A 23,084-nucleotide genomic window follows, 5' to 3' on the forward strand; every position below is an offset into this window, starting at 1 on the left:
ATGATGCCATTTCATATGCTTATTCACTTGATTTCTTTTGTTTTGTTGCTATGATTAGTGTTACTAGAACTTTTTAAAATAGTTGTGGTTATAATAAAAATTTTTGCTTTACTTCCAGACTTATTGGAGAAGCTTCTAATTTATTCCCATTACAAGTAATACAGGTTTTTATTTTTATTTTTTAATTTTCTTTTTGTCATTATGAAAAACACACTTCTATGTTGGGCATTGTAATAACATACAAAACTAAAACTCTAAAATTAAACCATAAATACACTAATGTAAAAGGTAGTTTGCCTTGATCCACATTCCTCCAACTCCTTTCTCTGGAGGTAGATAGCATTCCCCATCATAAGTCTTTTAGGATTGTCCAGAGTTTTCACAGTATATCATCATACAGTATTGCTGTTACAGTGTACAATGTTCTCCCAGTTCTGCTTATTTTGCTCTTCTTCAGTTCTTGCAGATTTTAACAGCTTTATCTGAAATCATCTTGCTTATCATTTTTTATAGCACAATAGTATTCCATTACCAACATGTACCACAATTTGTTCAGCCTTTCCTCAATTTATGGACATCCCCTCAATTTTCAATTCTTTGCCTCTACAAAAAGAGCTACAATAAATATTTTTGTTTAAGTAGGTCATTTCCCCTTTTTTATTATTTCTTTGGGATATAGACCCAGTAGTGGTATAATAGGATCAAAGGATACATACAGTTTTATAGCCCTTTAGACATAATTCCATATTGTCTTACAGAATGGTTGGATCAATTCACAACTTCACCAACAATGCATTAGTGTCCCAATTTTGTCACATCTTCTCCATCATTTATCACTTTCCCTAACTGTCACATTGGCCTTTCTGAGAGTTGTGAGGTGATATCTCAGTGTTGTTTTAATTTGCATTTCCTTAAGCCAGAGTGACTTAGAACATTTTTTCATATGATTAGTGATGGTTTTGATTTTTTTTCATTTGAAAATTGCTTCTTTATGTCATTTGACTATTTGTCAATTGGGGAATGGCTTGTATTCTTAGAAATTCAACTTAGTTCTCTATAAATTTGAGATATTAGATCTTTGTCAGAAATTTGTTTTAATTTTTCCCTAGGTTTGTTGCTTTTTAACGTAATGTAATCAAAATTATTCATTTTGTATCTTAAAATACTTTTTTTTTAAACCCATACCTTCTGTCTTGGAACCAATACTATGTGAAAGGATCAGTGCCACTCTTTAGTGGTAGAAGCTGTTTGAAAAAGACAATGTACTACTCTTTCATAGACTATGCTATGTTTGTAATTTTTACTTCCTGTTTGGAAGAGTAAAAACTTCTTCCCTTCCTCTTTCCCCCTGAGGAAAAATGCTACACAGCAATTTGGTTCCTCAGCCATATGGAGAGGGAGTTTGGAAGCTAATTTTGCCTAAGGAAAATACACCCTGGTTTTTACCAGGTACTCAGAGAGCAGTTCCAAGTTTGTGAGTTCTGAAGATACAGAGGCAGCTACCAGCAGGAATGAAGTTGGGGTCAGGGGCTGAAACTGGAGAAGGAGCAGGAGCAGGAACAGGAGCAGAACTAGGACTAGGAGCAAGCAGCATAGGAAGCAGCAAACAAAATCATCAGTCAGGAATGAGGAAGGTGGGCTCAAGCAGATGGATGAGAGAAGTGGCTTATCTTTTCTCAGCCAAGAGTCCCAGGCTAAATTCCTCAAACTAGTAGTAGCCAGTAGGGAGGGCAACTGGCAAAAAATAGTGAAAGAAAAAAACCAACAAACAAACTGGCATGAGCAGGGCAGCAGCTCAGGTAGAGAGTTTGGTGTTCTCTTGGAGTTCGAGATGGGGGTGGCATGGTGAAAAGCCTTGGCAGGAGAAACGTGGTTTAAAAAAATTTTATCTAGGCTGTCTTAAAAACTTGATAGTTTCTTTTCCAACTAATGGTTGCTATCAGTGTAAAAATTAAAATTAAATCTCAATAATAAAAATATTATATTTGAAGGGATTTATTAATGATCATTAGAAATCAAGGAGTAAAGAGGATACAAAATAAAGACCTCGTGCCCATGACTGATCAGCCAGTTCAAACACCTGCCTTATCACCACCAAGCTCAGGACGGAAAGTAAAGAGGTGGAACCCTCCATGTCCCCACCTAATATCCCCCGTCTACAGGAAGCACTTAACGACAGGAAGTCAGTGGGCTCCTAGGAAATGTATTTCTTTTTTAGAGTAACAGATTTTCAATTATATATTACATTGCTTTCATTTCTCTTCCCCATTTTCCCTCTGCCTCTCTTTAAATGATTTTTGAAATACTTTTTGAGCTCTTCCAGAATCTGAGACCAGTTTATATTTTTCTTTTAAGCTTTGTGTGTGTTTACTTTGTTCTCTCTGTCCCCTTCTGTATCTGTTCCTTGTTCTTTGTTGCCATAAAATTTTTCTATGGTTAGGTGTTTTTAATTTTCTTGATGTTTGTTCATTTTCCCAGCCTTTTTCTTGACTTTCATTTTTATCTTAAAGTGAGCTCTGTTCTCAGGGTAGAAGAGGTATTCTCTTAAACTTAAATTTTTCCTTGGTGCTACCTTTCACTTCTATTTCTGGGTTTCTGCAGGTTTTTAATTCTTCCAAAGTGGCATGCTTTCCTGTGTGCTGAGAGCTCTGAAAGCTACCTCCCACTGCTGATTCAATCACCCCCTGAGAGTGCTGATGGCTTGCAAAGCTCAGAGCACTGAGAGCTACCCTATGCTGGGTCTCAAGGTCTAGCCTCAGGCTTGGGCTGAGGCTTTTGGCCTCAGTCTGGTCTTGATCAAGTCAGCCACACTATGGACTGTTTTGCCCAGGGACTTATTGCCTCAATTCTCTTGTTCTGGGAGTTATAGTCTCACTTTGGATTTACACAGACCTGTAGTGCAGGGCAGACTACCTCAAAGTGGAGTTCAGGTCTTCACTACAAATTTGGGCCAGGCCTCCTGGTCTCATTCTGGGCTCACCCAAATCAGGCATGCAATCTGCCTCTGGCTGGAATTCTGGACCTTACTGCAGGCTGGCACTGGAAAGTTAACAGGGTATTCCAGAGATCGCATTGGTGTTGGCTTGGGCCCAGATTCAGAACTTGGAACAGTAGATATATGTAAAGGGGTAGGCGGAAAGGGAGGTTTGCTATTGGCTTGAGCCAATTCCTTGGTGTAGCCTCCTGCTGACTGTGCTCCCCCTCAACCCCAGTAAACTTGACTCTCTCTGCCTACCTTTTAAGTTGTGCTTGGTATGAACTCCAACCCTTGTTTTGGTTCTTGTACTCCAGTATTTGTTTTGAAATGTTATTTTAAGGTTAGTTGGAGAGGATTTGCATGGTGGTTTGTACTTTCCCTGCTTCTACTCCACCATCTTGGCTTTGCCAGGCTCTTAATTTTATTTCTTTTCATTCATTTATTTATTTTTTTAAGCCCTTAACTTCTGTCTTGGAATCAATACTCTGTATTGGTTCTAAGGCAGAAGAGTGGTAAGGGCTAAGCAGTGGGGGTCAAGTGACTTGCCCAGGGTCACACAGCTGGGATGTGTCTGAGGCCAGATTTGAACCTAGGACCTCCCGTCTCTAGGCCTGGCTCTCAATCCACTGAGCTATCCATCTGCCCCCGAGATAGATAATACTTATTACATTAATTAACCGTCTATATTTTCCCTGTTTTTTAGTTTTATTTTTGCAGAAATGATATATTTGGTCCAAAGCCTTTTTAAAATTCTGTTGGCATAATCATGATTTTTGTTTTTCTTGCTATTAACATAATCTTTCATTTTTATTAATTTTTTTCTAATAATGAATCAACACCATATTCAACCTGCTTATAGTGTATAATTGCTTTGATATGTTCTTATAGCTTTGCTAAAATTTTAATTAAAATTTTTGTATTCATGTTCATTTGAGATTGTTCTTCAGTTTTCTTTCTGTTTTGACTCTTTCTGGTTAGGTGTTATGACCATATCTATATCACAAAAAGGATAGGATCGCTTTTCCTATTTTTAAAACAATTTGTTTTATGTATATATAAATATATATATATAAATGTATAATAATGGAATTAATAATTATTTGAATATTCAGGTAGAATTCATTTGTAAATCTAATTTGATTTCCAGGATTTTTTTTCTTCAGTAGTTCATTTATATTTAAATTTTCTATTTCTTATTCTATTAATCTGGGAGTTTCACATTTTTAAAAGTATCTATCCCTTTAATTTATCAATTTAATTCATTAATTAATTTAAACTAACATTTAAACTCCTGAGATAGAATCAGTGATGCTAATGTTGAGCCTTGTCTAACCCTTGTCTTGTGCCTTGTGCTTTTTCTGAAGGTCCTCACAGCAAAAGAGAGGAAATCTCAAATGGAAGAATGTGCCCGGATGACTGAGCATTTCATTGTAGTGCTTCCTGAGCTCTTGGCTAAGGTAATGAGCAGCTGCTCCCTGGGCCATTGTTAAATATTTCATTGGAATTCCTATAGTACTCTCATATTTTGTTGTTGTTTTTTTCCCTATAGTATTCATCAGATATAGAAAAAGTGACAAACTTCCTGCAAATTCCCCAGTATTATAATTTGAATGTGTATGTTACTGGACGCCTGGAGAAGGTGAATAAAGAAGAAGGGGAGGGTAACTTGAGGTGGAGAGGGAGGGAGAGGAGAGACATTATAGGGTTTTTTTGGGTGGGGTTTGAGGGAATTAAATTCAGTTGCTCTAGAGATTTGGTTTTGATTGAGGAGCTATAGTATGCGATGGTCATAGAAACTATTGTCTGAGACATAAGATATTTCTATAATATTCAGATCCTCACTAAATCCCATTATTGTACTGAAACAGTCCTTTTGCATTTGTCAGTATCCCTGCTGTTGGAATATCTTGGTGAGTGATTTCAGCTTTCATGCAGGATACTCACTTTCAGTACAAACTTCTTTTTCTGAATTGCTTATATGAGGTTAAGTCTGAGTGGGGTCTGACACTGGATATATTGGGGTGGTGAGAAGCCTGTTAGAGTAATTGTTATTAAAATGACAGCTTTTTCCAAGAGATTTTCTCTTTGGTGCTAGGAAAACCTAGAATCTATTAGACAAGTATATTTGTAGGAGACAGAGTTGAGGCAAAAAAGTAATTATTAAAGAGGAATAATGATTTTGTTATGGTCTCTTATTTAGGACAGAAAATAGATGATAATTTTTTGTCAGATATAGTTTTTGAAGGTTCATTTATTTATTTATTTTGGCAGGGGGAAAATTTTTTTTTCTTTGTTTCTTTATTGTTCAAAAAGGGTCAGTTGTGGGCTAGTAGATGACCAATGGAAGGTTACTTATCACCTTTTTTGGTGTTTATTGAACAATCTTGATTATTACCTTGTGGTTTTAGGAGTAAGGTAGAGTGAGAGGGTAGGAGAGGGCCAGTGAGATTTCTTGGAGAGAAGTTGCCAGCCTAATAAAGATATTCTCACAAAAGATTCCATATTACATTTCAAGAACCTGCTCTACTTTTTTTTATTATCATCTGACTTTTTCCTTCATTCCTTTATCTCTCTTCCAGCCTCTATACAGTTTCCCTTTATTCTATCTCCTTCATTCCTCCATTTTCCCTATAGCAGGGTTCTTAACTTTTTTGGTTTCCTAGACTCCTTTTTAAGTCTGGTGAAGTCTAAGGACCCCTTCTCAGAATAAAGTTTTTAAATTCATAAAATAGAATTTCAAAAGCAGCCAATGATATTGAAGTACACTCAATAGAGAAAATGACTACAATCATATGGGATGTAGTGGTTGATTTCATATTCTACTAATTTAGAAACAGTGAATAGTGTAAATTATCTTTCTAGAATTCTATAACTAATTGATATGAAAATATCTGTGATTTCGTTTAGTGATAAATGTACATGTATTACTATTACTGATGTGATTTGTTGTCTACATTTATCATTGAAGGAAATAATAAATTTCTGTGAGAGGTTAGTGAAAATAGAGGTAATTTTTTTTTCTCCCTCCATGTTTACAGACCCCTTGAAATCTTTCTATGTACAACAGATTAAGAACCCCTGTCCTAAGGTCTGACCACTAAAGGTCTATAATGAAAGATATACAATTGCAAATGCTATTTCTTTTCTTCTGTGAGTAGTTTGGGAGTGCACACATTATATCAAACTCTTTGTTTAAAGGCAGAGGAACTGGGTTCAAATTAGGACCTAGATTTTTTTCTCTTCTATAAAATGAAGGGATTGGACAGGTGCTTTCTTCTGAGCCCCTATATCTGTGATTCTATGACTCTGTGTATGTGTGTGTGTTTGTGTATTTTCTAAAAAGATTCACATATATTTTATACATGTTTATATACTTACATATGTATGCTTAGATATATGCAAATATGTAAAATATACTTGTTATGTGTTTTTAGAAAATTGGAAACTGAACTTAGAAATAATTACTCACCTGGATTTTTTATCTCATCACTGTAGGTATACCCTTCCATTAATGCAGATTGCTATGCAAATGTCATTCTTGCTAAAGTCAAACATTTCCTCTCTCCTAAAGGCTTTCCTTGACTTCTTTTGACATTGTGAAGATGCTGTTAAGGCAGAGGGGGGGGTGTCCATTGGTCCCTCACTTTTGCTACATAGACCATTTTCTTTTCCTTCTCATATTTTAAAAATGATATCCATTACTCCAGTTATTCATAATTCCTTATTTAGAGTATATACACAATGCAATGGACATAATACCATAGTTATTAAAATCCATGCAGCAATAATAATAATATAATAATATTACCTTGAAATTGACAAAGCCCTTTCCTTACACTTTCCACAAATAGATGGTACAACTCTTTTTATTCTGTTTTATATTTGAGGAAACATACAGCAAGCCAGGATTGAAGCTGGAACTTAAACTCAAATTTTCTGAATCTGAGGCCCATTGCTCCTTCTACTACATTATACTGAGAGCTTTTTTAATTCTCATAATGATTGTCATACACTTCAATTTTTCCTCCTTCAAATTTGCTCACTTCTCTTTAGTACAGTGCTCAGTGCTTACTGAATGCTCAACAAATGCTTTTTAACTTAGCTCTTCCTTCTTGGATTAGAATTGTTAAGTAGCCATTGGGATGGTGACCTGGCCCTCCTTATGAGATCCTGCATTTCTTCGTAGTACTTGGATGCGTTGCTAAAGGAGATGAAAGAACTTGTGCACAGACACTCTGACCTTAATATCCTTGAGGCCTGCTCCAAGGTATACAGTGTCTTCTGCAATGAACAGCTTGAAATATTCCCTATCGTATCTGAGGCCCGGCACCAGTTAATAGAAGAGATGGTTAAAGACTTCTACCAGCTTCTAGATGACTTTTTCCAAGAGGTATGTACAAACAGGGTTGGTAACTGATAAGAAGGTGCTAATGGGGGATGAGGGGATGGTAGTGAGGAATAAAAAAAAAAGAATATCATGAAAATATGAGACTTTTAACTTTATATTGAGGAAATGGCATTCAAACCTCTAAAAGAAAAAGTTAGTTTTTGCTCAGAAAGATAGGTGACATTTAGGTGACACTAGGTCACTTGTCCTTGGTGAATTATCTATCATTAAGACTTGAACTTCTGAACAGATCCAATGAGGTAGCAGCCCTGATTTTGAAAAGTAGGTTACTATAGTTCCAACATCAGAGTGGTAATGTAGCAAAGAAATGTTTTTCTTTTATTATTTTTGCTGCACATGATCTAGGATATGCTCAGTTTATGTCAGACTGGCTTTTTTATGTTGGATAATCTTTACTAGATATCTTGGAGTAGGTGAAGTCTCTGCCTGTGGCCATGGAATTAGTTTTTAATTACCTGATACAAAGCATTTTCCATTTAACTAGGTCTAGATATATGTATCTGAAAAGTGACAGCTGTTCTTTCAGAGAAGGATGTTATAGATGAAAAAAGTTTTTCTTTTTAACCTTTACCTTCTGTCTTAGAACCAAGTAATGTATTGGTTCTAAGGCAGAAGAGTGGTGAGGGTTAGGCAGTGGGGGGTAAGTAAATTGTCCAGGGTCATAAGCTAAGAAGTGTCTGTTTGAACCCAGAACCTTTCAACTCCAGGCCTGGTTCTTAATTCACTGAGCCACCTAGCTATTCCCCCTTCTCCTTCATTAGTTTTAAAATGTAGAAACAACAGTTGGGAGATATGAACAGCACTGTGTGGCTGAATTTATCAAGAAAAAAAGAAAGCTTATTCATTATATTTGATGTTCTTTCAGACTGCAGTGATAGGGAGGGAATTTGTAAAAGAAATTTATTAAGCCACATATTGGACTTAATTCATTTGTGGGTTAAGAGGGTGAAATTTGGATTTAGTTATTTCAGTTCTTTCCTTGTAATAAAATGATCAATAAATGCAAAATATACACCTTGTTTCTCTCTCATGTTGGCATTAGGACTTTGAGTGTTCTCTGTTCTTGGGAACTCTTAACCCTTGTTCTAGCTTGCATTTCCTTATCCTTTTTTCCTTGTATGGTATGAAAAAGATGGTGGGAAGCAGGATTGGGAGGAGTCATTTAGTCATATCTTGAGACTGGGCTTTCTTCCTTTATAATCCAAAGGAGAGGGGTGGTTATGTTAACACCACTACAGGTATTTTTTATCTGCATTTTATACATGTGGAGTCTGAAGCTCTGAAATATCAAATGACTTGCCTGTGGTTACAAGACTATGAAATGACAGAGCTTGTACTTACTCCAAAGTTTTCTGACTCCACGTGTCTCTGTGTGGTACTCAAGCCACTTTCCCTTCCTAATGTCATTATTTACTCCTCTATAAAAGGCAGATAATGATACCTGCATTCACTTCAAAGAAATATTGTTAGCATAATCCTTCAGGAATCTTAGTGTTCTTCAAGTATAAGGTGGTATTATTTCTGCCTCTTTATTCCCTCTTTATATTATGACTGTAAAATATGATTAAATATTTATGAAAGCTTCTAGTGAAGATTAGTAACTTAGCCAAGTTCTGCTTTTATCCTAATAATTATGTATCTATATGTCCACACTGCTTGTCATTTCTTTTTTTATAACTCATATAGGAAGAAGGCTTTGATGTAAGCGAAGAACACATTTTGCGAATGTCCTGCTCTCTGAAAAAACTAACAGCTTTTCACAAGTAAGATAGTTATTTACTTATATATATATATAATAAACATTTTTGTTTATATGTTGTAAGCTTTGTCAAAACTAGGATTCCTGAGCTTCTTATGGATTCATGACATTTTTAATGACCTCATTGAGTATTAAATCAGTTTATTTGCAAGGGCTTTCCTCAGAGGTCTGGAATCTCCCATCCTTTGGATGTGTTGTTTCCCCTTGGTTTTGATTGTTAGTAACAAAAACTTTCATATTAGGCACTGCTATGTGTACTTAGACCATCAGAGTGTAATCTAGTGAAATAGAGGGATCATTATTCTCTCTCCCTTACTCTCTAAATGTCATTGGAACATCCAGACAGCATACCTTGCACAGTGAGTACTTAGTTAAAGTGGTGATTGTACATCTTTTCTTGGTAGCTGTGAGTGCATCCTTCTTCTGGATGTAATGATATTCCTTTCAAATTTGACAATTTCTAGTGGTACTCAGTGAATTAAAGAGATAGAAGAAGAGATAGGTCACTGAAAGAAGTACCTGCCAACTAGGTTCCACTGTTGATTTTTCCTTTTATTAAAATGGTTTTATAATCTTTTTTGGTAGTCTATGGGTAGATGAGATTGGAAAATGAAATAACTAAACTAAAACTGGGTAAACTAAAGTCTTAATAGTTCCAACATCAATAATTCAACATTTGTGATAGTTGGCATAGTTGCTAAAACTATTTGCCTTCAAATAAAAACAAGGTCTTATTGGAGTAGAAGAGATCAAATAACATTTTTTGGAGAATGCTGAGTCTTTTTAAAATGAGAAATGAGTCTCATGTACTTTCCTAGCAAGTATAATTAATTACAAAAAATGTCTATTCCATTCTTTTACATCATTCTTATTTTTCTAATAAAAAATAGTTCTCCCCAAATAGTATTTGACACGACATTCCACAGTGAGGTCAAAATTGATATATAATCTGAATAGAAAAAATCATTCTATTAAAAATTTAGAGGAGGAAGATCAGGTACTTTTTACCATTATTGATGGAAGAGATTTCTGAACCAAACAAGGGAATAGGAGAGCACAAAAGATGAAATAAATTTTTTGGACTATGTAAAATGTAAAAGCTTTTGTATGAACAAAATCAGTGAAGATAGAAAAGAAAGTAGACAGTAAGGAGGAATATTTATATCAGTTCTTACCAAGAGGCCCCAGGTCTAAAATGTATAGGGAAATTACCCAAGTATATAATACTTAGAGTCATTCCCTTAGGCCAAGGACTCTTACATTTTTTGTATCATCAGCCCCTTTGTCAGTCTAGTGAAGCCTATAAATGATATTTTTAAATCCATTTAAAAAAAGAATTATAAAAAAAATTTGTTGAGAACAATTAGTACATAATTAGTATAAAAGTATATAGACTCCAGGTTAAAAGTTCTTGTTCTATAGTTAAGTGGTTAAAGGATATGATTAGTTTTTAAAGAAATTGCAAGTGCTAAACAACTAATTGAAAATATGTCCATATCATTAACGTTGAGAAAGAGGCAGCTAGGTGATGCAGTAGATAGAGCATAAGGTGTGGAGTCAGGAAGACCTTTTCACCTCTATCTACCTCAACTTTCTCACCTGTCAGTTAGGATATATAGCACCTACCCTCCAAAGTTGTTGTGAGGATCAAATGAGAGAATGTAATTCTTAAACACAAATTGAAACATCTCTGGATTGTTATCCTGTGTCAGTGTTGGTGAAATACTGGCACGCATGCCAGGCTGACATGGGGGGGGGACATGCTCCATTCTCCCTCTTCCCAGAGCCTAAGGACATTATTTTGCATGCCCTGCTCCTCTGCCTAGTCACCCAAAGAGAGCATATCCTCTCTCTGTTCTTGGGGGTAATGCAGGGGGCTAACAGGCAGCTTGAAGTTGCATTTTGGACATGTAAACTCAAACATTCACCAATGCTGTCCTATGCCATGCAGCTCAGCAAAAGTGACAAGAAAACAAGCCCCTCCTTGTGAGAGGGGCTGTGAAGTAGTCCAGCCTTCTGAATATTGATTGGGAATTAAGCAAGATAAGGAAGGGTCTCTTGCCTGCTCTTACCTTCTTTGACCTAACAATCCCACTACTCAAGATTGTACTTCTAAGTCAGTCAGAGATAGAAGCAGAGGCCCAACATTCACTGTAGTATCCAAGTGTGTGCTTATTCAGTGGCTAAAAAAGAGTGTGTTGTATAAATGTGATTATGAGGTGAGAAATTGTGAGGAATTTAGGAAAAAATGGGAAGATTTGTATGAATGGAAGTAGATTGAACTCAGCAGAGCTTGCACAGGATCTGGGCAATGTAAATGGATCTGATCACCAAAGAGGAAATCCAGGCCTGAGCCATCAGAATGTGACAAAGGCCTACACAAGCAGACAGTGGAACATCATTTCCCCTAAGGTATAGAGGTAGGGTTTGATAGAGCTGATCACGATGCATTTTTTTTTTAAACCAACTCTTACCTTTTGTCTTAGAATCAATTTTATATTGGTTCTAAGGCAGAAGAATGTTAAGAGCTAGACAGTGGGGCTTAAGTGACTTGCCCAGAGTCAACCCAGTATGACACATATTTTGGGATAAAGTTACTCTTGTTTTCCTTTGTTACCAAAGAGGGTTCGGTCTTGAGGGGGAATAATAATAATGATGATGATAGCCAACATTTTTGTAGTGCTTAAAAATTTGCGAAATATCTCTGTATAAAAGCCAATTAGGATAAAATTTCCTTTTGCCACCCTCCCCCTGCCCCATCCAGGGATAACATTTCATTAGCTTAGTTGCTAAGTGTCCTCTAGGCCCTTGAAAGAATTATAACCTCATTTAAAAAAAATAAAAATATTCTGTAATGAAGAATTTCATAACTTTGACTAGCCTTCCTCCTGAATAAACTTAGGTTGAGTGAGGGAGGCTTTACCTTGTATGAAGAAAATAACTTCTTATTTTGCTTATGGCCTAGCGCACATGACCTCACCAGCTGGCACATCGGTGACTGGACTCTGAAGATTCTCAATTTTGAGAAGGAAAATGGAGGGTTGCCTGTTGAGGTAAAGAGTACATGTACTTTTGACTTTCCAGGCAGAATGCTTTTTTTTATGATGTTTAATTAGAAATCTAATTGGGACCTTGGATTCCTTGGAAAATAGCCAAGAGGAAATTGTTTTGATTCTTAGTTTATCCTGGTTAGGGGTTCATGTTCACCACTACCTTGAAATCCCTTGTTCTGCTCAAAGTTTGTATTGAATACTTAACCTCCTTCTTCCCCAAAGGACATTGAAAAACTCCTCTTACTCTTTTAAAATAAGGTTTATTCAAGTGGGGGAGAGGTGGGGAGTAGGGGTGGATACTTGAGGTTGCTGGTATTTCTCAGAACTTTTCTTCCTGACCTTTTCTGTTATTGAAAAGTAAAACCTCTAAGATACCTTGTATTGCTTTGTGTTCTCCTTTGGTTAGCTTACAGTTTCTTTGGTTTTGTTTAGTTTTATTTGAAATTTAAAATTCCTGTTGTTAAGTGGGTGATTATCTCTTTTCAGACCCTAATCCCTGCTCTTCAGTGCAGTTACTTTGCTCTCTTGTGGCAGCTGGAATTAGCTACTGAGGCATTAGTGGCTGAAGCACCTCCCTCTCAGGTATGCTGACACAGACTACCATTCTTTGCCATGAGAATTATTCTTGTGTTTTGGACCTGTGTGACCTCTACAAATCCTTTTTATCTTAGTCTTTTATCATTTGTAGAAGAGATAATAGTTGCGATATCTACCATATAGACTTGTCATGATCAAATATAATTGTTAATAAAGTATTTTTAAAACTTTGATGATATATATATATATATATACGCCAGCCAGCTGTTATGATAATTGGTTAACATTTTAAAAAAACAAATATAATTTTGTTGGGGAGATAAGACATGTAAATATAAAAATACTTTATATGATATTTTATAGTTTGCATTTATTTTATTCCTACAATAGATGAGTAAGTAATACTTTTATTCCCATTTTATAGATTAGGAAATTCAGAATTAGAGACAGCAGTTGTTGTTGAGTTTTTTTCAGTCATGTCTAACTCTTCATGGTCCCATTCAGAGTTTTCTTGGCAGAGATACTAGAATGGTTTGCATTTCCTTCTCTAGCTCATTTTATAGATGAGGAAACTGAGGCAAGCAAAATGACTTGCCAAGGTTCTCACAGCTTGTAAGTGTCTGAAGCCAGATTTCATCTTCAGTTGAGGAATGGCTAAATATTTATGTTCTGATAAATTAATCTAATAAAATATTACCTTACCATAGAAATAAATTACTATGAAGAATATAACAAAGCATGGGGAAATATTGAAATGATACAAAAGGAAGTAAGCAGAAACAAGAAAATAATAAACATACTGTCTGAAAGCATAAATTGAATACTGTGTATTTATAGTATTCAAGAATGGTATCAAAGAATCATAGGCTCCAGTAGGATCAAAGATTTGTAGAGCTGAATGGGACGTTAGAGGGGATATCCAATTCTTTCATTTATATAGATCAAATCATGCAATTCACAGAAGTTAATTGTCCAAGGTCACATCCTATTCCAGAGGTGGCATTGAACCAAAGTCCTCTGGTTTTAAAATTCCTTTTATTTTTCACCATACTTTTCTTCCTCTTGAAAGAGAGATCTGAAAATTCTTTTTTTCCCCTTCTTTTACAGAGGTAGTGGGTATAGAACATTGCATAGACCATCTTAATTGCTTTGTTAGCTTTGCTGAATTTATTTTATTCTTTGTCTAAAGGGATGACTCTCTTTGTGTGGGAGGGAAGGGGGTGACATTGGGAGGTGAAAGTATTGTAAATGTAAGATATTGATTATATATATATATATTTTTAAAACCCTTATTTTACGTCTTGGAATCAATACTGCATATTGGTTCCAAGGAAGAAGAGTGATGAGGGCTAGACAATGAAGGTTAAGTGACTTGCCCAGAGTCACACAGCTGGGAAGTGTCTGAGGCCAGATTTTAACCTAAGACCTTCCATCTCTAGGCCTGGTTCTTAATCCACTGAGCTTACCCAGATGCCCCCATTGATTATATTTTTAAAGAAGATAATATTGGAAGAAAGAAAGAAAGATAATTTCTCTATCTGAAAAACAATTCATGTCTAAGATTTCTTCTAGCTCTGTGAGGGAATTCCTTATTTAAAAAAAATGAAATTTCTAGTCAGTGGTATTAATTTTAGTAGGAACACTGGTTGGAAGGTTCTAGAAGGAGCACTTCATTTCTTACAAACTATATTTTTTATTAGTGATTAATATTATTGTGTAGTTGTATAATAGTAATATTTACAAACTTTGTTGTCAAATTGAGCCCATGGCTAGCTTTGTATAGTTTTTTTTTCTAAAGAAATTTTTGAGAAATAGTGATGATACATTGTAAAGAATGCGAAATCAGAAGGCCCAAGTTCACCTATTGTCTCTGTAGTTTCAGGCAAGTTACTTAACAAGATTAGGCTTCAGTTTCCTCATCTATGAAATGAGGTGTTTGGATCAGATAACTTGAGGTCTCTTCCATGGATCAGTGGACCTGTGTAACCCTGTAAATATACACATTTAATTTGTGACCAAAATAATAATAGTAAAGAAAAGGCAGAAGGAGAAAGAAGTAGAACAAAATAAAAGCTTCAATGAATTTATCTATTAAAAATTTTGATGTCCTCAGCTCACATTTATTTTGAATATGCTTAGATCTACTAAGGAAGTTATTAGGTTTTTTTAAAGATTTTTTTTTATCAATTACATGTCAAAATAATTTTTGACATTTTTAAAAATAATTTTTGAGTTCCAAATTCTCCCCATTCACCCTCTTTGAGAAGGCAAGCACTTTAGTTTATATATGTACAGTCGTACAAAATATATTAACGAAGTTAATTGTGATGTGACTGGGCAGGCATTTCTGAATTTCTTAATTTATTCAACAACTTCCTTTTCCGTGTTGTAGCTTTCTTTATAGAATAGGATGATTCCTGTTTAAAAAGTTACTTTATTTCAAATAAATGTCAGAAGTCTTAACAAATGATACATTCAAGGACTGCATATATTAAAATATACTGAGGTACTTACTTATGCATTAAAAGATTACTTGCTTACATCTTACTTGTGCTGTGTGCCACAAATGTCAATGACATAGATATAGTTTCATTTTCAAAAGTAAACTTCTGGTGTGGCAATTATCTTGTTAAATTAAGAGGCTTATCCTGCTTACTGGTTTTTTCAGCCCCTTGTTTTTTGGTTTGCCTTTCTTTGGGCAGTTTCACTGTTTATTAGTAATGATATTCAGGTATATTCTTACAGTGAGGTGAAATTCAGACAGTTTGTTACTTGTTAACAGTTCTGGTTAGAGTTTGTGCATAGAAAATGCTTTCTTTATTGCCAAAATAGAGGGTTTTGTTTATTTCTTATTTCTTGGTTATCTGGAACTGAGATCTTTCTGTCTTTTATCACCATTGTCATTTGGCTGCATTTTCTTTCTTTCTCTTCCTAAAGATTTGATTTTATGTTTAATGAAATTCCCAACATGTAAGAGATTTTCCAAGTCCTTCTTTTGCTTTGTTATTGTTATTGCTCCTCACCTCTCCACAAAAGATAGCTACTATTAAGAACACAAGGCACTGAAAGGAAAGAAAGAATCTGAGAACTCTGGTTTCTATTTTCAGCTTATCAGTTAGTAAATTATATGATTGGGTAAACTAATTGTCATGCTTTTTCTTTTTTCAGTGCATGAGGGAGAATAGGGGGAAAATAAGCATTCTGTATGATGTAGTGCTTTGTATTTACCAAGCACTTTGCAAATATCTCAATTAATCCTTGGAACAATGCTTTAAGGCAGATGCTGCTGTTATCCCTATTATACAGTTAATAGATCTGAAGCAAACAGCGTTTAAATGATTTTCCCAAATAGTAAGTTTCTGAGGCCAAATTTGAACTCACTTCTTTCTGATTTTAGGCTCAGGAATTTATTCATTATGACACATAGCTGCCTCATAGAGACAATACTTTTCATGTTCTTGTTGAACTTAGAATTGAAGCTCTAGTGTGACAAAATATATCATGACTTGTTTACATCCCCTGTCTGCTATAGCAGCGGAATTCTTAGTGATTTTTGTTCTCTTCCAAGTCTGGTAACAAGTTTGTGTTCTTGGATAGTTTTAAGATCTTTTTTTCTTTTAACATTGTTCCATTGGTGCCCACTTTTATATAGGTCTTTGCAAGTCATGGGTTGCTGTAAGGGAAAATTTGGCAACCTTATGTTGGTAATGTTAGGGACTTTTAGAAATAGTCATTTGTTTTCTGGGAAGACTTGTATGCATTGATGAAAAGTGAAGGGAACAGAATTGAGAGAACAATTTGTACAGTGACAACAATACAATAAAGACCAACAACTTTGAAAGAATTAGGACTGATCAGCATAATGACCTTCATAATTCCAGAGGATTAATGGTGAAGCATGCTCTCTACCCTCTGATAGAGAGCCTGAAGGCCTCAGAGAAACATTTTTTGGACATGGCCAGTGCAGAAAATTGTTTTCCTTAACATACATGTTTATAATAGGGGTTTTGTTTTTCTTTTGATTTAGATAATGGATGAAGGGTGAATAAGAAAAAAGGTATATTTCTTTTGATAGGAAAAAATATTAAAATATAATTAAAAGCAAGTAATTTGTTTTGAAAAGAAATTTTCTAATTTTTAAACTTAAAAATATTTTTAGGAAACTCTTTTGGAGTTGAAGGAACAGATGACCTGTTTCCGCTTGATTTGTGAATCATACCTCAATCATCATAATAATGATGTGAGGGAAAAGGTTGGTATAACTATCTGTTTCTCCTAGAACTTATGGTTTCATTTACCAAACCCCAAAAGGAAAACCTGCATATTGTAATTGTTTAACCTAAGACCCTCTTCATTATAATGGATCGCTAATCCTAAAATTTTAGAACTGAAGTTTTTGTTAGATGATGTGATCCCTCAGGGAGGGAGAAATGGCATTTTTATTAATCAGACAGATAAAGGAATATCTTTAATAGTTATATTCTTTCGTTGTGACATTAACCTTGCGTGTGTGCTTATATTTTTAGGCCTTTATTTTATTATGTGACTTACTGATTGTTTTAAGCCACCAAGGTGTGGATGAGGATGAAGATTTTGCATTGCTTAAGTTTCTTCCTGATCATGATCTACAGGCAAAGATGATTCAGTTTGTGAAGGATCATGTTTTTGGGGAGATCAGTAAGTATTGTGGCTCAAGCTCAGACTTTTTTTAGTTCTGGAGGGTTTAGTTTTAGAACCTTTATCTATTCAAGGAGAGATATGGTTTTAAGTGAATGTATGTCATTAGATGCATTGAGATGGGGAATTGGGCTAGATTAGGTTGTCTTAGACTTTGACTGTTGTAGATATGCCTTAGACATTATAGTCTTTAGGGGCAGTAAGTAACAGAAAATAAAAGTCTTGGGAATTTAATAGCATGCATTTAAAAATTTCCAGTCCCAAAGGAAAATTTTAAGTTGCAAATTTAGGGCTGGTTATTTTACTGGACTATTTACTATTTAACCTTTTTAATAATAAAAAAGTAATTATATTGTGTTTTCTGAGCTGTCAAAAATTTTTTTTAGCTTTCTTGTCAGAGTTGAAAGAGGATTAATAATCCCCACAGGGCAACAGCTATTAACATTCTGATTTTGACCTCATATTTTCAACTCCTAAATATTCTCAAAATGATAACATCAGATCCATATGTTTCTTTTCTTACTCATGTTTTCATATTTGACACTGATATACCTAATACCTTAAACAACCCATTGATTCTTTTCATGCCTCCTTTTTTTACACTTTAGTAACTTCTTGCTGATCTTAATTCTTGGCCACTATTTCTTTTCTTTTTTATTCCTGGGTTCATGAAAATTCCAAACCTGTTAAAATCCCTAACCATTTAATGTTATCTAAGTCTTAAAGTTCTATAGGTAGGGAAACTCAGAATCTTATTCTTTACAGAGTGCTTACTATATATGTCCTATTGGCGTCTTTTAAAATATTAGCATTCTTTTCAGATAATTGGTATTATAATTCTTTGGAATTCATTGAAATCCTTTTCTCAGGAGATTTGAGTTACCTTTGAATTAGATGAAGTAGGTCAGCCTTATTACTTAGAACTATTAGTCAGAACTGACTGGCTATCATTTAGGATATTTCTGCTTTGAGTGGGTTGGGTCTGATTTGTTCTTAAATACTGATTTGGTGAAGAGAGAGTTGCTTTATGTTATGCTTTATGTTAAGTTCGCTCCATTCTTCTTTTCCTTTAAAAGTCAAAACAAGTGTTCATTAAGTCTACTTGAGCTCAGTATTGCCCTCCCTTTTCTTCCTTCCACTATTTATGAAGATCCAGAGAACTGGTTAAGACAGTAGAGTTTTCATTTTACAATTTTGCCACTGTTGAAAAGCACAGAGTGCTTACCAATTGGTGTTTAGTACTGAGTGAGTCACGGTAAAGGTTATAGAAACATCTACTTTGACTTATAGACTCATTTGGACTATAGGCCAAGCCCACATGATAATATATACAAAAATATACTTCAGTGTCTATTGAATAGAAACTTTTGCACTAGGGGAGAGATTTGGATAGGCTGATTATGTTGGAAGTTTAGTTTGCCCACATTTATACAGTGTATGTGGACAGCAAATTATATGCCAAGAGAATGAATTGAATTCTTTTCCTAGATTCGCCTGAAGAGAAGAATAAAGAGGAAGCTCATAGACTGGATTCCATATACAGGAAGCGGGTTATTCTGGCTGAATATTGTAAACTGATTGCTTATAATGTGGTGGAAATGATGACAGCAGTTGAAATCTACAAGCACTATATGCCGGTCACTATGATTCTCCACTATAGATTGAATTCAAGACACTTTGTTTTTGACATTTATTAAAGTAATTTTTCAGTGGATTGAGGCCACATATAAAATGCCAGGGTGACATTATTGCAATGATCTTTGGACAAAAATTTGGCATTTTTATTCCAAACTGTTCTGTTCATATTATTCCAACTTCTCTAATCAAAATATCTATTTTTCCAATTTGAGGCTAGTTGAATCTTTTGGATTTACTTAATCCTGGGCCTTCCCAGTGCTTATTGGAAAGAAGTAATTCCAGTTCTATTAATGACTACAGTTCCTTAGGAGACCAAGACTAAATTCCTTGCATTTCATATAGTGGTTGCTGGTCATGCATCTTAAGCAGTACCCTTTAACTACTTTTATTTTGTATTTTGGCCATTGTAGGTCAGTATGCTATAGTCTCTTATTTTTTAATTTATACATTTTTATAAGTTATGCTTCCCATTAAGATGAATAATAGAACTGAAAAGTTATAATCTGTAAATGCTACATTGTTAATGATAAAAATTAACTTTTCTTAATAAGCCTACTATTTTCTGTATATTGACAGTATTGTTAATTTGTGAATATGAATAGTATTTGCCTTTAATGATGACATTCTGTTCCTTTGTTTCATTTTGTTTTAATTAGACCTACCATGATTTTGGTGATATTATTAAAGAAACAATCAACAGAACGAGGCACAATGATAGGATTGAGAGTGCCAGGACATTGATTGTTTGTTTGCAGGAGGTAAGCAAAATAATTGTTTGCTCTAAAATCCTTGTGTTTGAAAATATAGAGATTGGTTTTCCACACATCTCCACAGAGAGAGATGAGTCTTCTTTTATAGGAATTTTTCCAGGGTCTTGAATAATTGACACCATCATCAAATTGATGCCTACATATACAGGTATGTTTATGATATTGTACTCTTCCCCTCCCCTCTTTTGTATTTTTGCTCTTTTTTGAAAAGTGTTTGGTTCAAAAGCAGAGACTTATCTAGTAAATTCTATCCTTGGTATATACTTGATTGCGTTCAGTATTGCCCATTATTAATGAAAAAAGGAAAACACAAGAGGCATGAAATAATATAGTTATGCCCCTATGAAGAAATTAAGTCAGTATTTGATGTGGGATTCCAGGTGCATAGTAGGCATTCAAGGAATAGCATCAACTAGACAACTATTGTTGTAGTCATTTGCCAATAGCATTCCTTGATTTTTTTTTGTTGGGCTGACCACCTGAAATGGTATTTTTTTATCTGAGTTCTGAGGAATTTCCTCACTTTCCTCCAACTGGCCTGCCAAATAGTCCTCCAAAGTAAATGACTATTTATTTCTCCATCAGAGGTAGGTAACAAAGTGCTAGCTGTAGACAGCTACATACTTGGGGTGTTTTCTTGACAGTCTGCAATTCTAAACCCTGAGATGAACTAGTCCTATTGGAACAGATTGTCTTTTGGAATGCTTATTATTCAGGGACAATGGTTATGTGTCTTCACTTGATGGGTGCCAATTAGCTCCTGACAGTGTTTTGCTCATTATCGGCCGGACTAGTGTTGTTATACTCTCGACTGAAGTTATGGTAAAGAAAAGAGAAATATTACATTCTGCCCACCACCTTTCTACCTCAGTAGTGATTTTAAACCCTTTCACCTCAGGCTTCTGAGCCTCTATCATTTAGAGGAACTGGACATCTATTTTAGCAACTACTCTAGCCTGGTCTACTTGTACATATCTGTTTTTAAGCTGTAGAACATGTTCCTCCTAGAGTGACTGATACATGAAGCCCTGCCAGTATTTCACAGTCTGCCAGATGCTTTATATTCTGGCCCAAGTTCCTGAAATAGGAGCTAAGGTGAGGGTAAACAGCAGCCTGTCAGAACCCTGTGTTTAGATATCACACACAGAGATCATTCCAGCTTGACCCTTGGTTGACTGTGCTGATTTTCAAGTCAAATGGAACTAGATGTCTTTTTCTGAGAGGGCCTTGATGGCTTAGTATGGCCCTCCATTAATGGGGGAAGAAGGTCACTGTTCGATTTGTTTTTTAAATATACACATATACACATACATGCATACATACATACATACATACATACATATGTTTGTATCTCCAAGATAGACAATGATGCTTCGTCAGCATTTTTTTGCATTTTTATAATGAACTTGGCAAACACCAATAAACTTGATCAATTAAATATATAAGAAAGAAAAGAATGAGGACTATATATGAAATAATAAACTTCTATTACAGTTTGGCTTGAACAAACCCTATATTTTAGACTTAAAGCAATAATAATAAAATCATCCTGCTCATCTTTGTTCCTTTTTTAACTTCTTTCTTCTGTTATCTTTTTATTCTGAACTTTTATATCAAAGGAAATGAGCATCTTCAAATACAAAATAAGATAGAAAAGGATCATACATGAAACAATGCATCTCTTACATATGGCTTGCCTTCTATTTAAATTTATAATACAATCAGCATATTAACTCTTAAACTGTCCCTTTTCTGGGTCTTCCTCTGACTCTCCTGTTTTCTTTTGTGCATTCTTCCAGTCCTTCAATGACCCTCTTTTTTCTTCTTCTATTTTTCCCTTTCCGGAGGGGCTCCCTTATTTCTAGTTTCTTTCCCATCTCACCCTGCAAAATTGAAGGAAAAATGAAAGATAAAAACCTCTGTAACAAATATGTATAGTCAAGCAAAACATTTCCACATTGGTTTTGTCTGAAATAGTTTACTGCATTTTACACCTTGGCTTTTCTCTGGCTATAGTATTTCTTGGGATTAACGTTTAATGGATTTGCCCTTGGATTGTGCCAAATTCTTGCATGGGACTTTTTATATCAAGCACTTAAATAGACATAATTAATTTGTGCCAATTTGCATGCTGCTTCAGGAATGCAGCCTCCTTTGAGTTTTGCCTGTGACTTAGTTTGTCTTATTTCCTAACAATTGGCACTGTCCAAAAAGAATGTTTCTTTTGTAGTTATTGCATTTCCATATAAATCAGTGGTCTTCTGGAGGATGGCCACTTAACCTGGGATGTTGTAGAGAGTCTTCATGCTTCCATGGGAGTTGAAGGGGAAGGGGAAATTCCAAGTTCCTATGAACCAACGTCCTTACTGTCTACAGGTCTTGATGTACTCTTGATATTCTCAGTGGATTTTCTTCTATGGAAAATATTTGATTAATATCTGGGTTTTGCAGTTATATCAGAACCACATGGCAACCTATTGCAGCAATAACAGTCGTAAAAAGCACATTGAATCCTCGGCTAACTTTGCCAGTATTAAAGAACTTGCTCGTCGATTTTCTCTCACATTTGGTTGGGATCAGATGAATTCCAGGGAATCTATAGCAATGATACACAAGTATGTATTACAAGTTCCATTATTTACTCTGCAATTTTTCTATTTTCAATTTTGGTTTTTAACTTTTTTTAAAAATTTCTTTCTTCTTTGCTAACAGAGAAGGAATTGATTTTGCATTTCATGGAGATAGTCAAGATATAGATTATTACCTCCCTCCCAATTTAACCTTCTTGGTAATCATCAGCGAATTCTCCAATAAGCTACTCAAACCTGACAAGAAGCTGGTGTAAGTTTATTCATGTTGCTTGATTGTTGTTTTAGACTTGTTGTACCATAAAACAATGGTAAAAAACATGAAAGTTTGTGATAGTTGTATATTGAACTAAGTCACATTATAGAATGAATTTAGGAGTTAAAACATGTGGTGTGTCTGCCTTACCCTGTCTAACTGAATTTTCTTGGTCTCCGAAGTGTGGATCATGATGTGTGTGTGTTACTTAATGCCCATATGGTACAGTTGAGCATAGTATGCCATGACCAAAGGCATATGGAGCTCTGCAGTGTTCTGCATTGTATATTTTTTTTATCATGCTAGTGTGGCTATTATTGCTATTTTGAGTGATGGCAGTTTCTATAATTGTTTTTTCAAAAACATAATTCATTCGTTTTCTAGTTCACAATTGTAGTTGCATGCTTGGCTCTACTCCCAC

The 23,084-nt window shown here is 35.0% G+C and overlaps 2 protein-coding genes across 9 annotated transcripts in view; one reads left to right on the top strand and one right to left on the bottom strand.

Moving 5' to 3' along the window:
- The window catches only part of LOC100011334 (cohesin subunit SA-2-like), a 127,591-nt gene that overhangs the window by 50,476 nt on the left and 54,031 nt on the right, over positions 1–23,084 (top strand). For all 8 annotated transcript variants that reach the window (XM_016424820.2, XM_016424819.2, XM_056807779.1 and 5 more), the window contains 12 exons: positions 4,342–4,434; positions 4,527–4,616; positions 7,164–7,367; positions 9,072–9,148; positions 12,110–12,197; positions 12,684–12,779; positions 16,894–16,986; positions 17,261–17,411; positions 18,900–19,048; positions 19,706–19,807; positions 22,271–22,434; positions 22,532–22,660. In XM_016424820.2, coding sequence (XP_016280306.1) covers positions 4,342–4,434; positions 4,527–4,616; positions 7,164–7,367; positions 9,072–9,148; positions 12,110–12,197; positions 12,684–12,779; positions 16,894–16,986; positions 17,261–17,411; positions 18,900–19,048; positions 19,706–19,807; positions 22,271–22,434; positions 22,532–22,660 — 1,436 coding nt within the window. The remainder of the gene's footprint in view (positions 1–4,341; positions 4,435–4,526; positions 4,617–7,163; positions 7,368–9,071; positions 9,149–12,109; positions 12,198–12,683; positions 12,780–16,893; positions 16,987–17,260; positions 17,412–18,899; positions 19,049–19,705; positions 19,808–22,270; positions 22,435–22,531; positions 22,661–23,084) is intronic.
- The window catches only part of PPP2R3B (protein phosphatase 2 regulatory subunit B''beta), a 177,121-nt gene continuing 173,976 nt past the window's right edge, over positions 19,940–23,084 (bottom strand). Inside the window, exon 14 of the mRNA XM_056807783.1 lies at positions 19,940–21,702. The gene's annotated coding sequence lies outside the window, so the exon portion shown is untranslated. The remainder of the gene's footprint in view (positions 21,703–23,084) is intronic.

This window comes from Monodelphis domestica, chromosome 8, assembly GCF_027887165.1.
Source record: "Monodelphis domestica isolate mMonDom1 chromosome 8, mMonDom1.pri, whole genome shotgun sequence".
In the NCBI taxonomy this organism is placed as follows: domain Eukaryota; kingdom Metazoa; phylum Chordata; class Mammalia; order Didelphimorphia; family Didelphidae; genus Monodelphis; species Monodelphis domestica.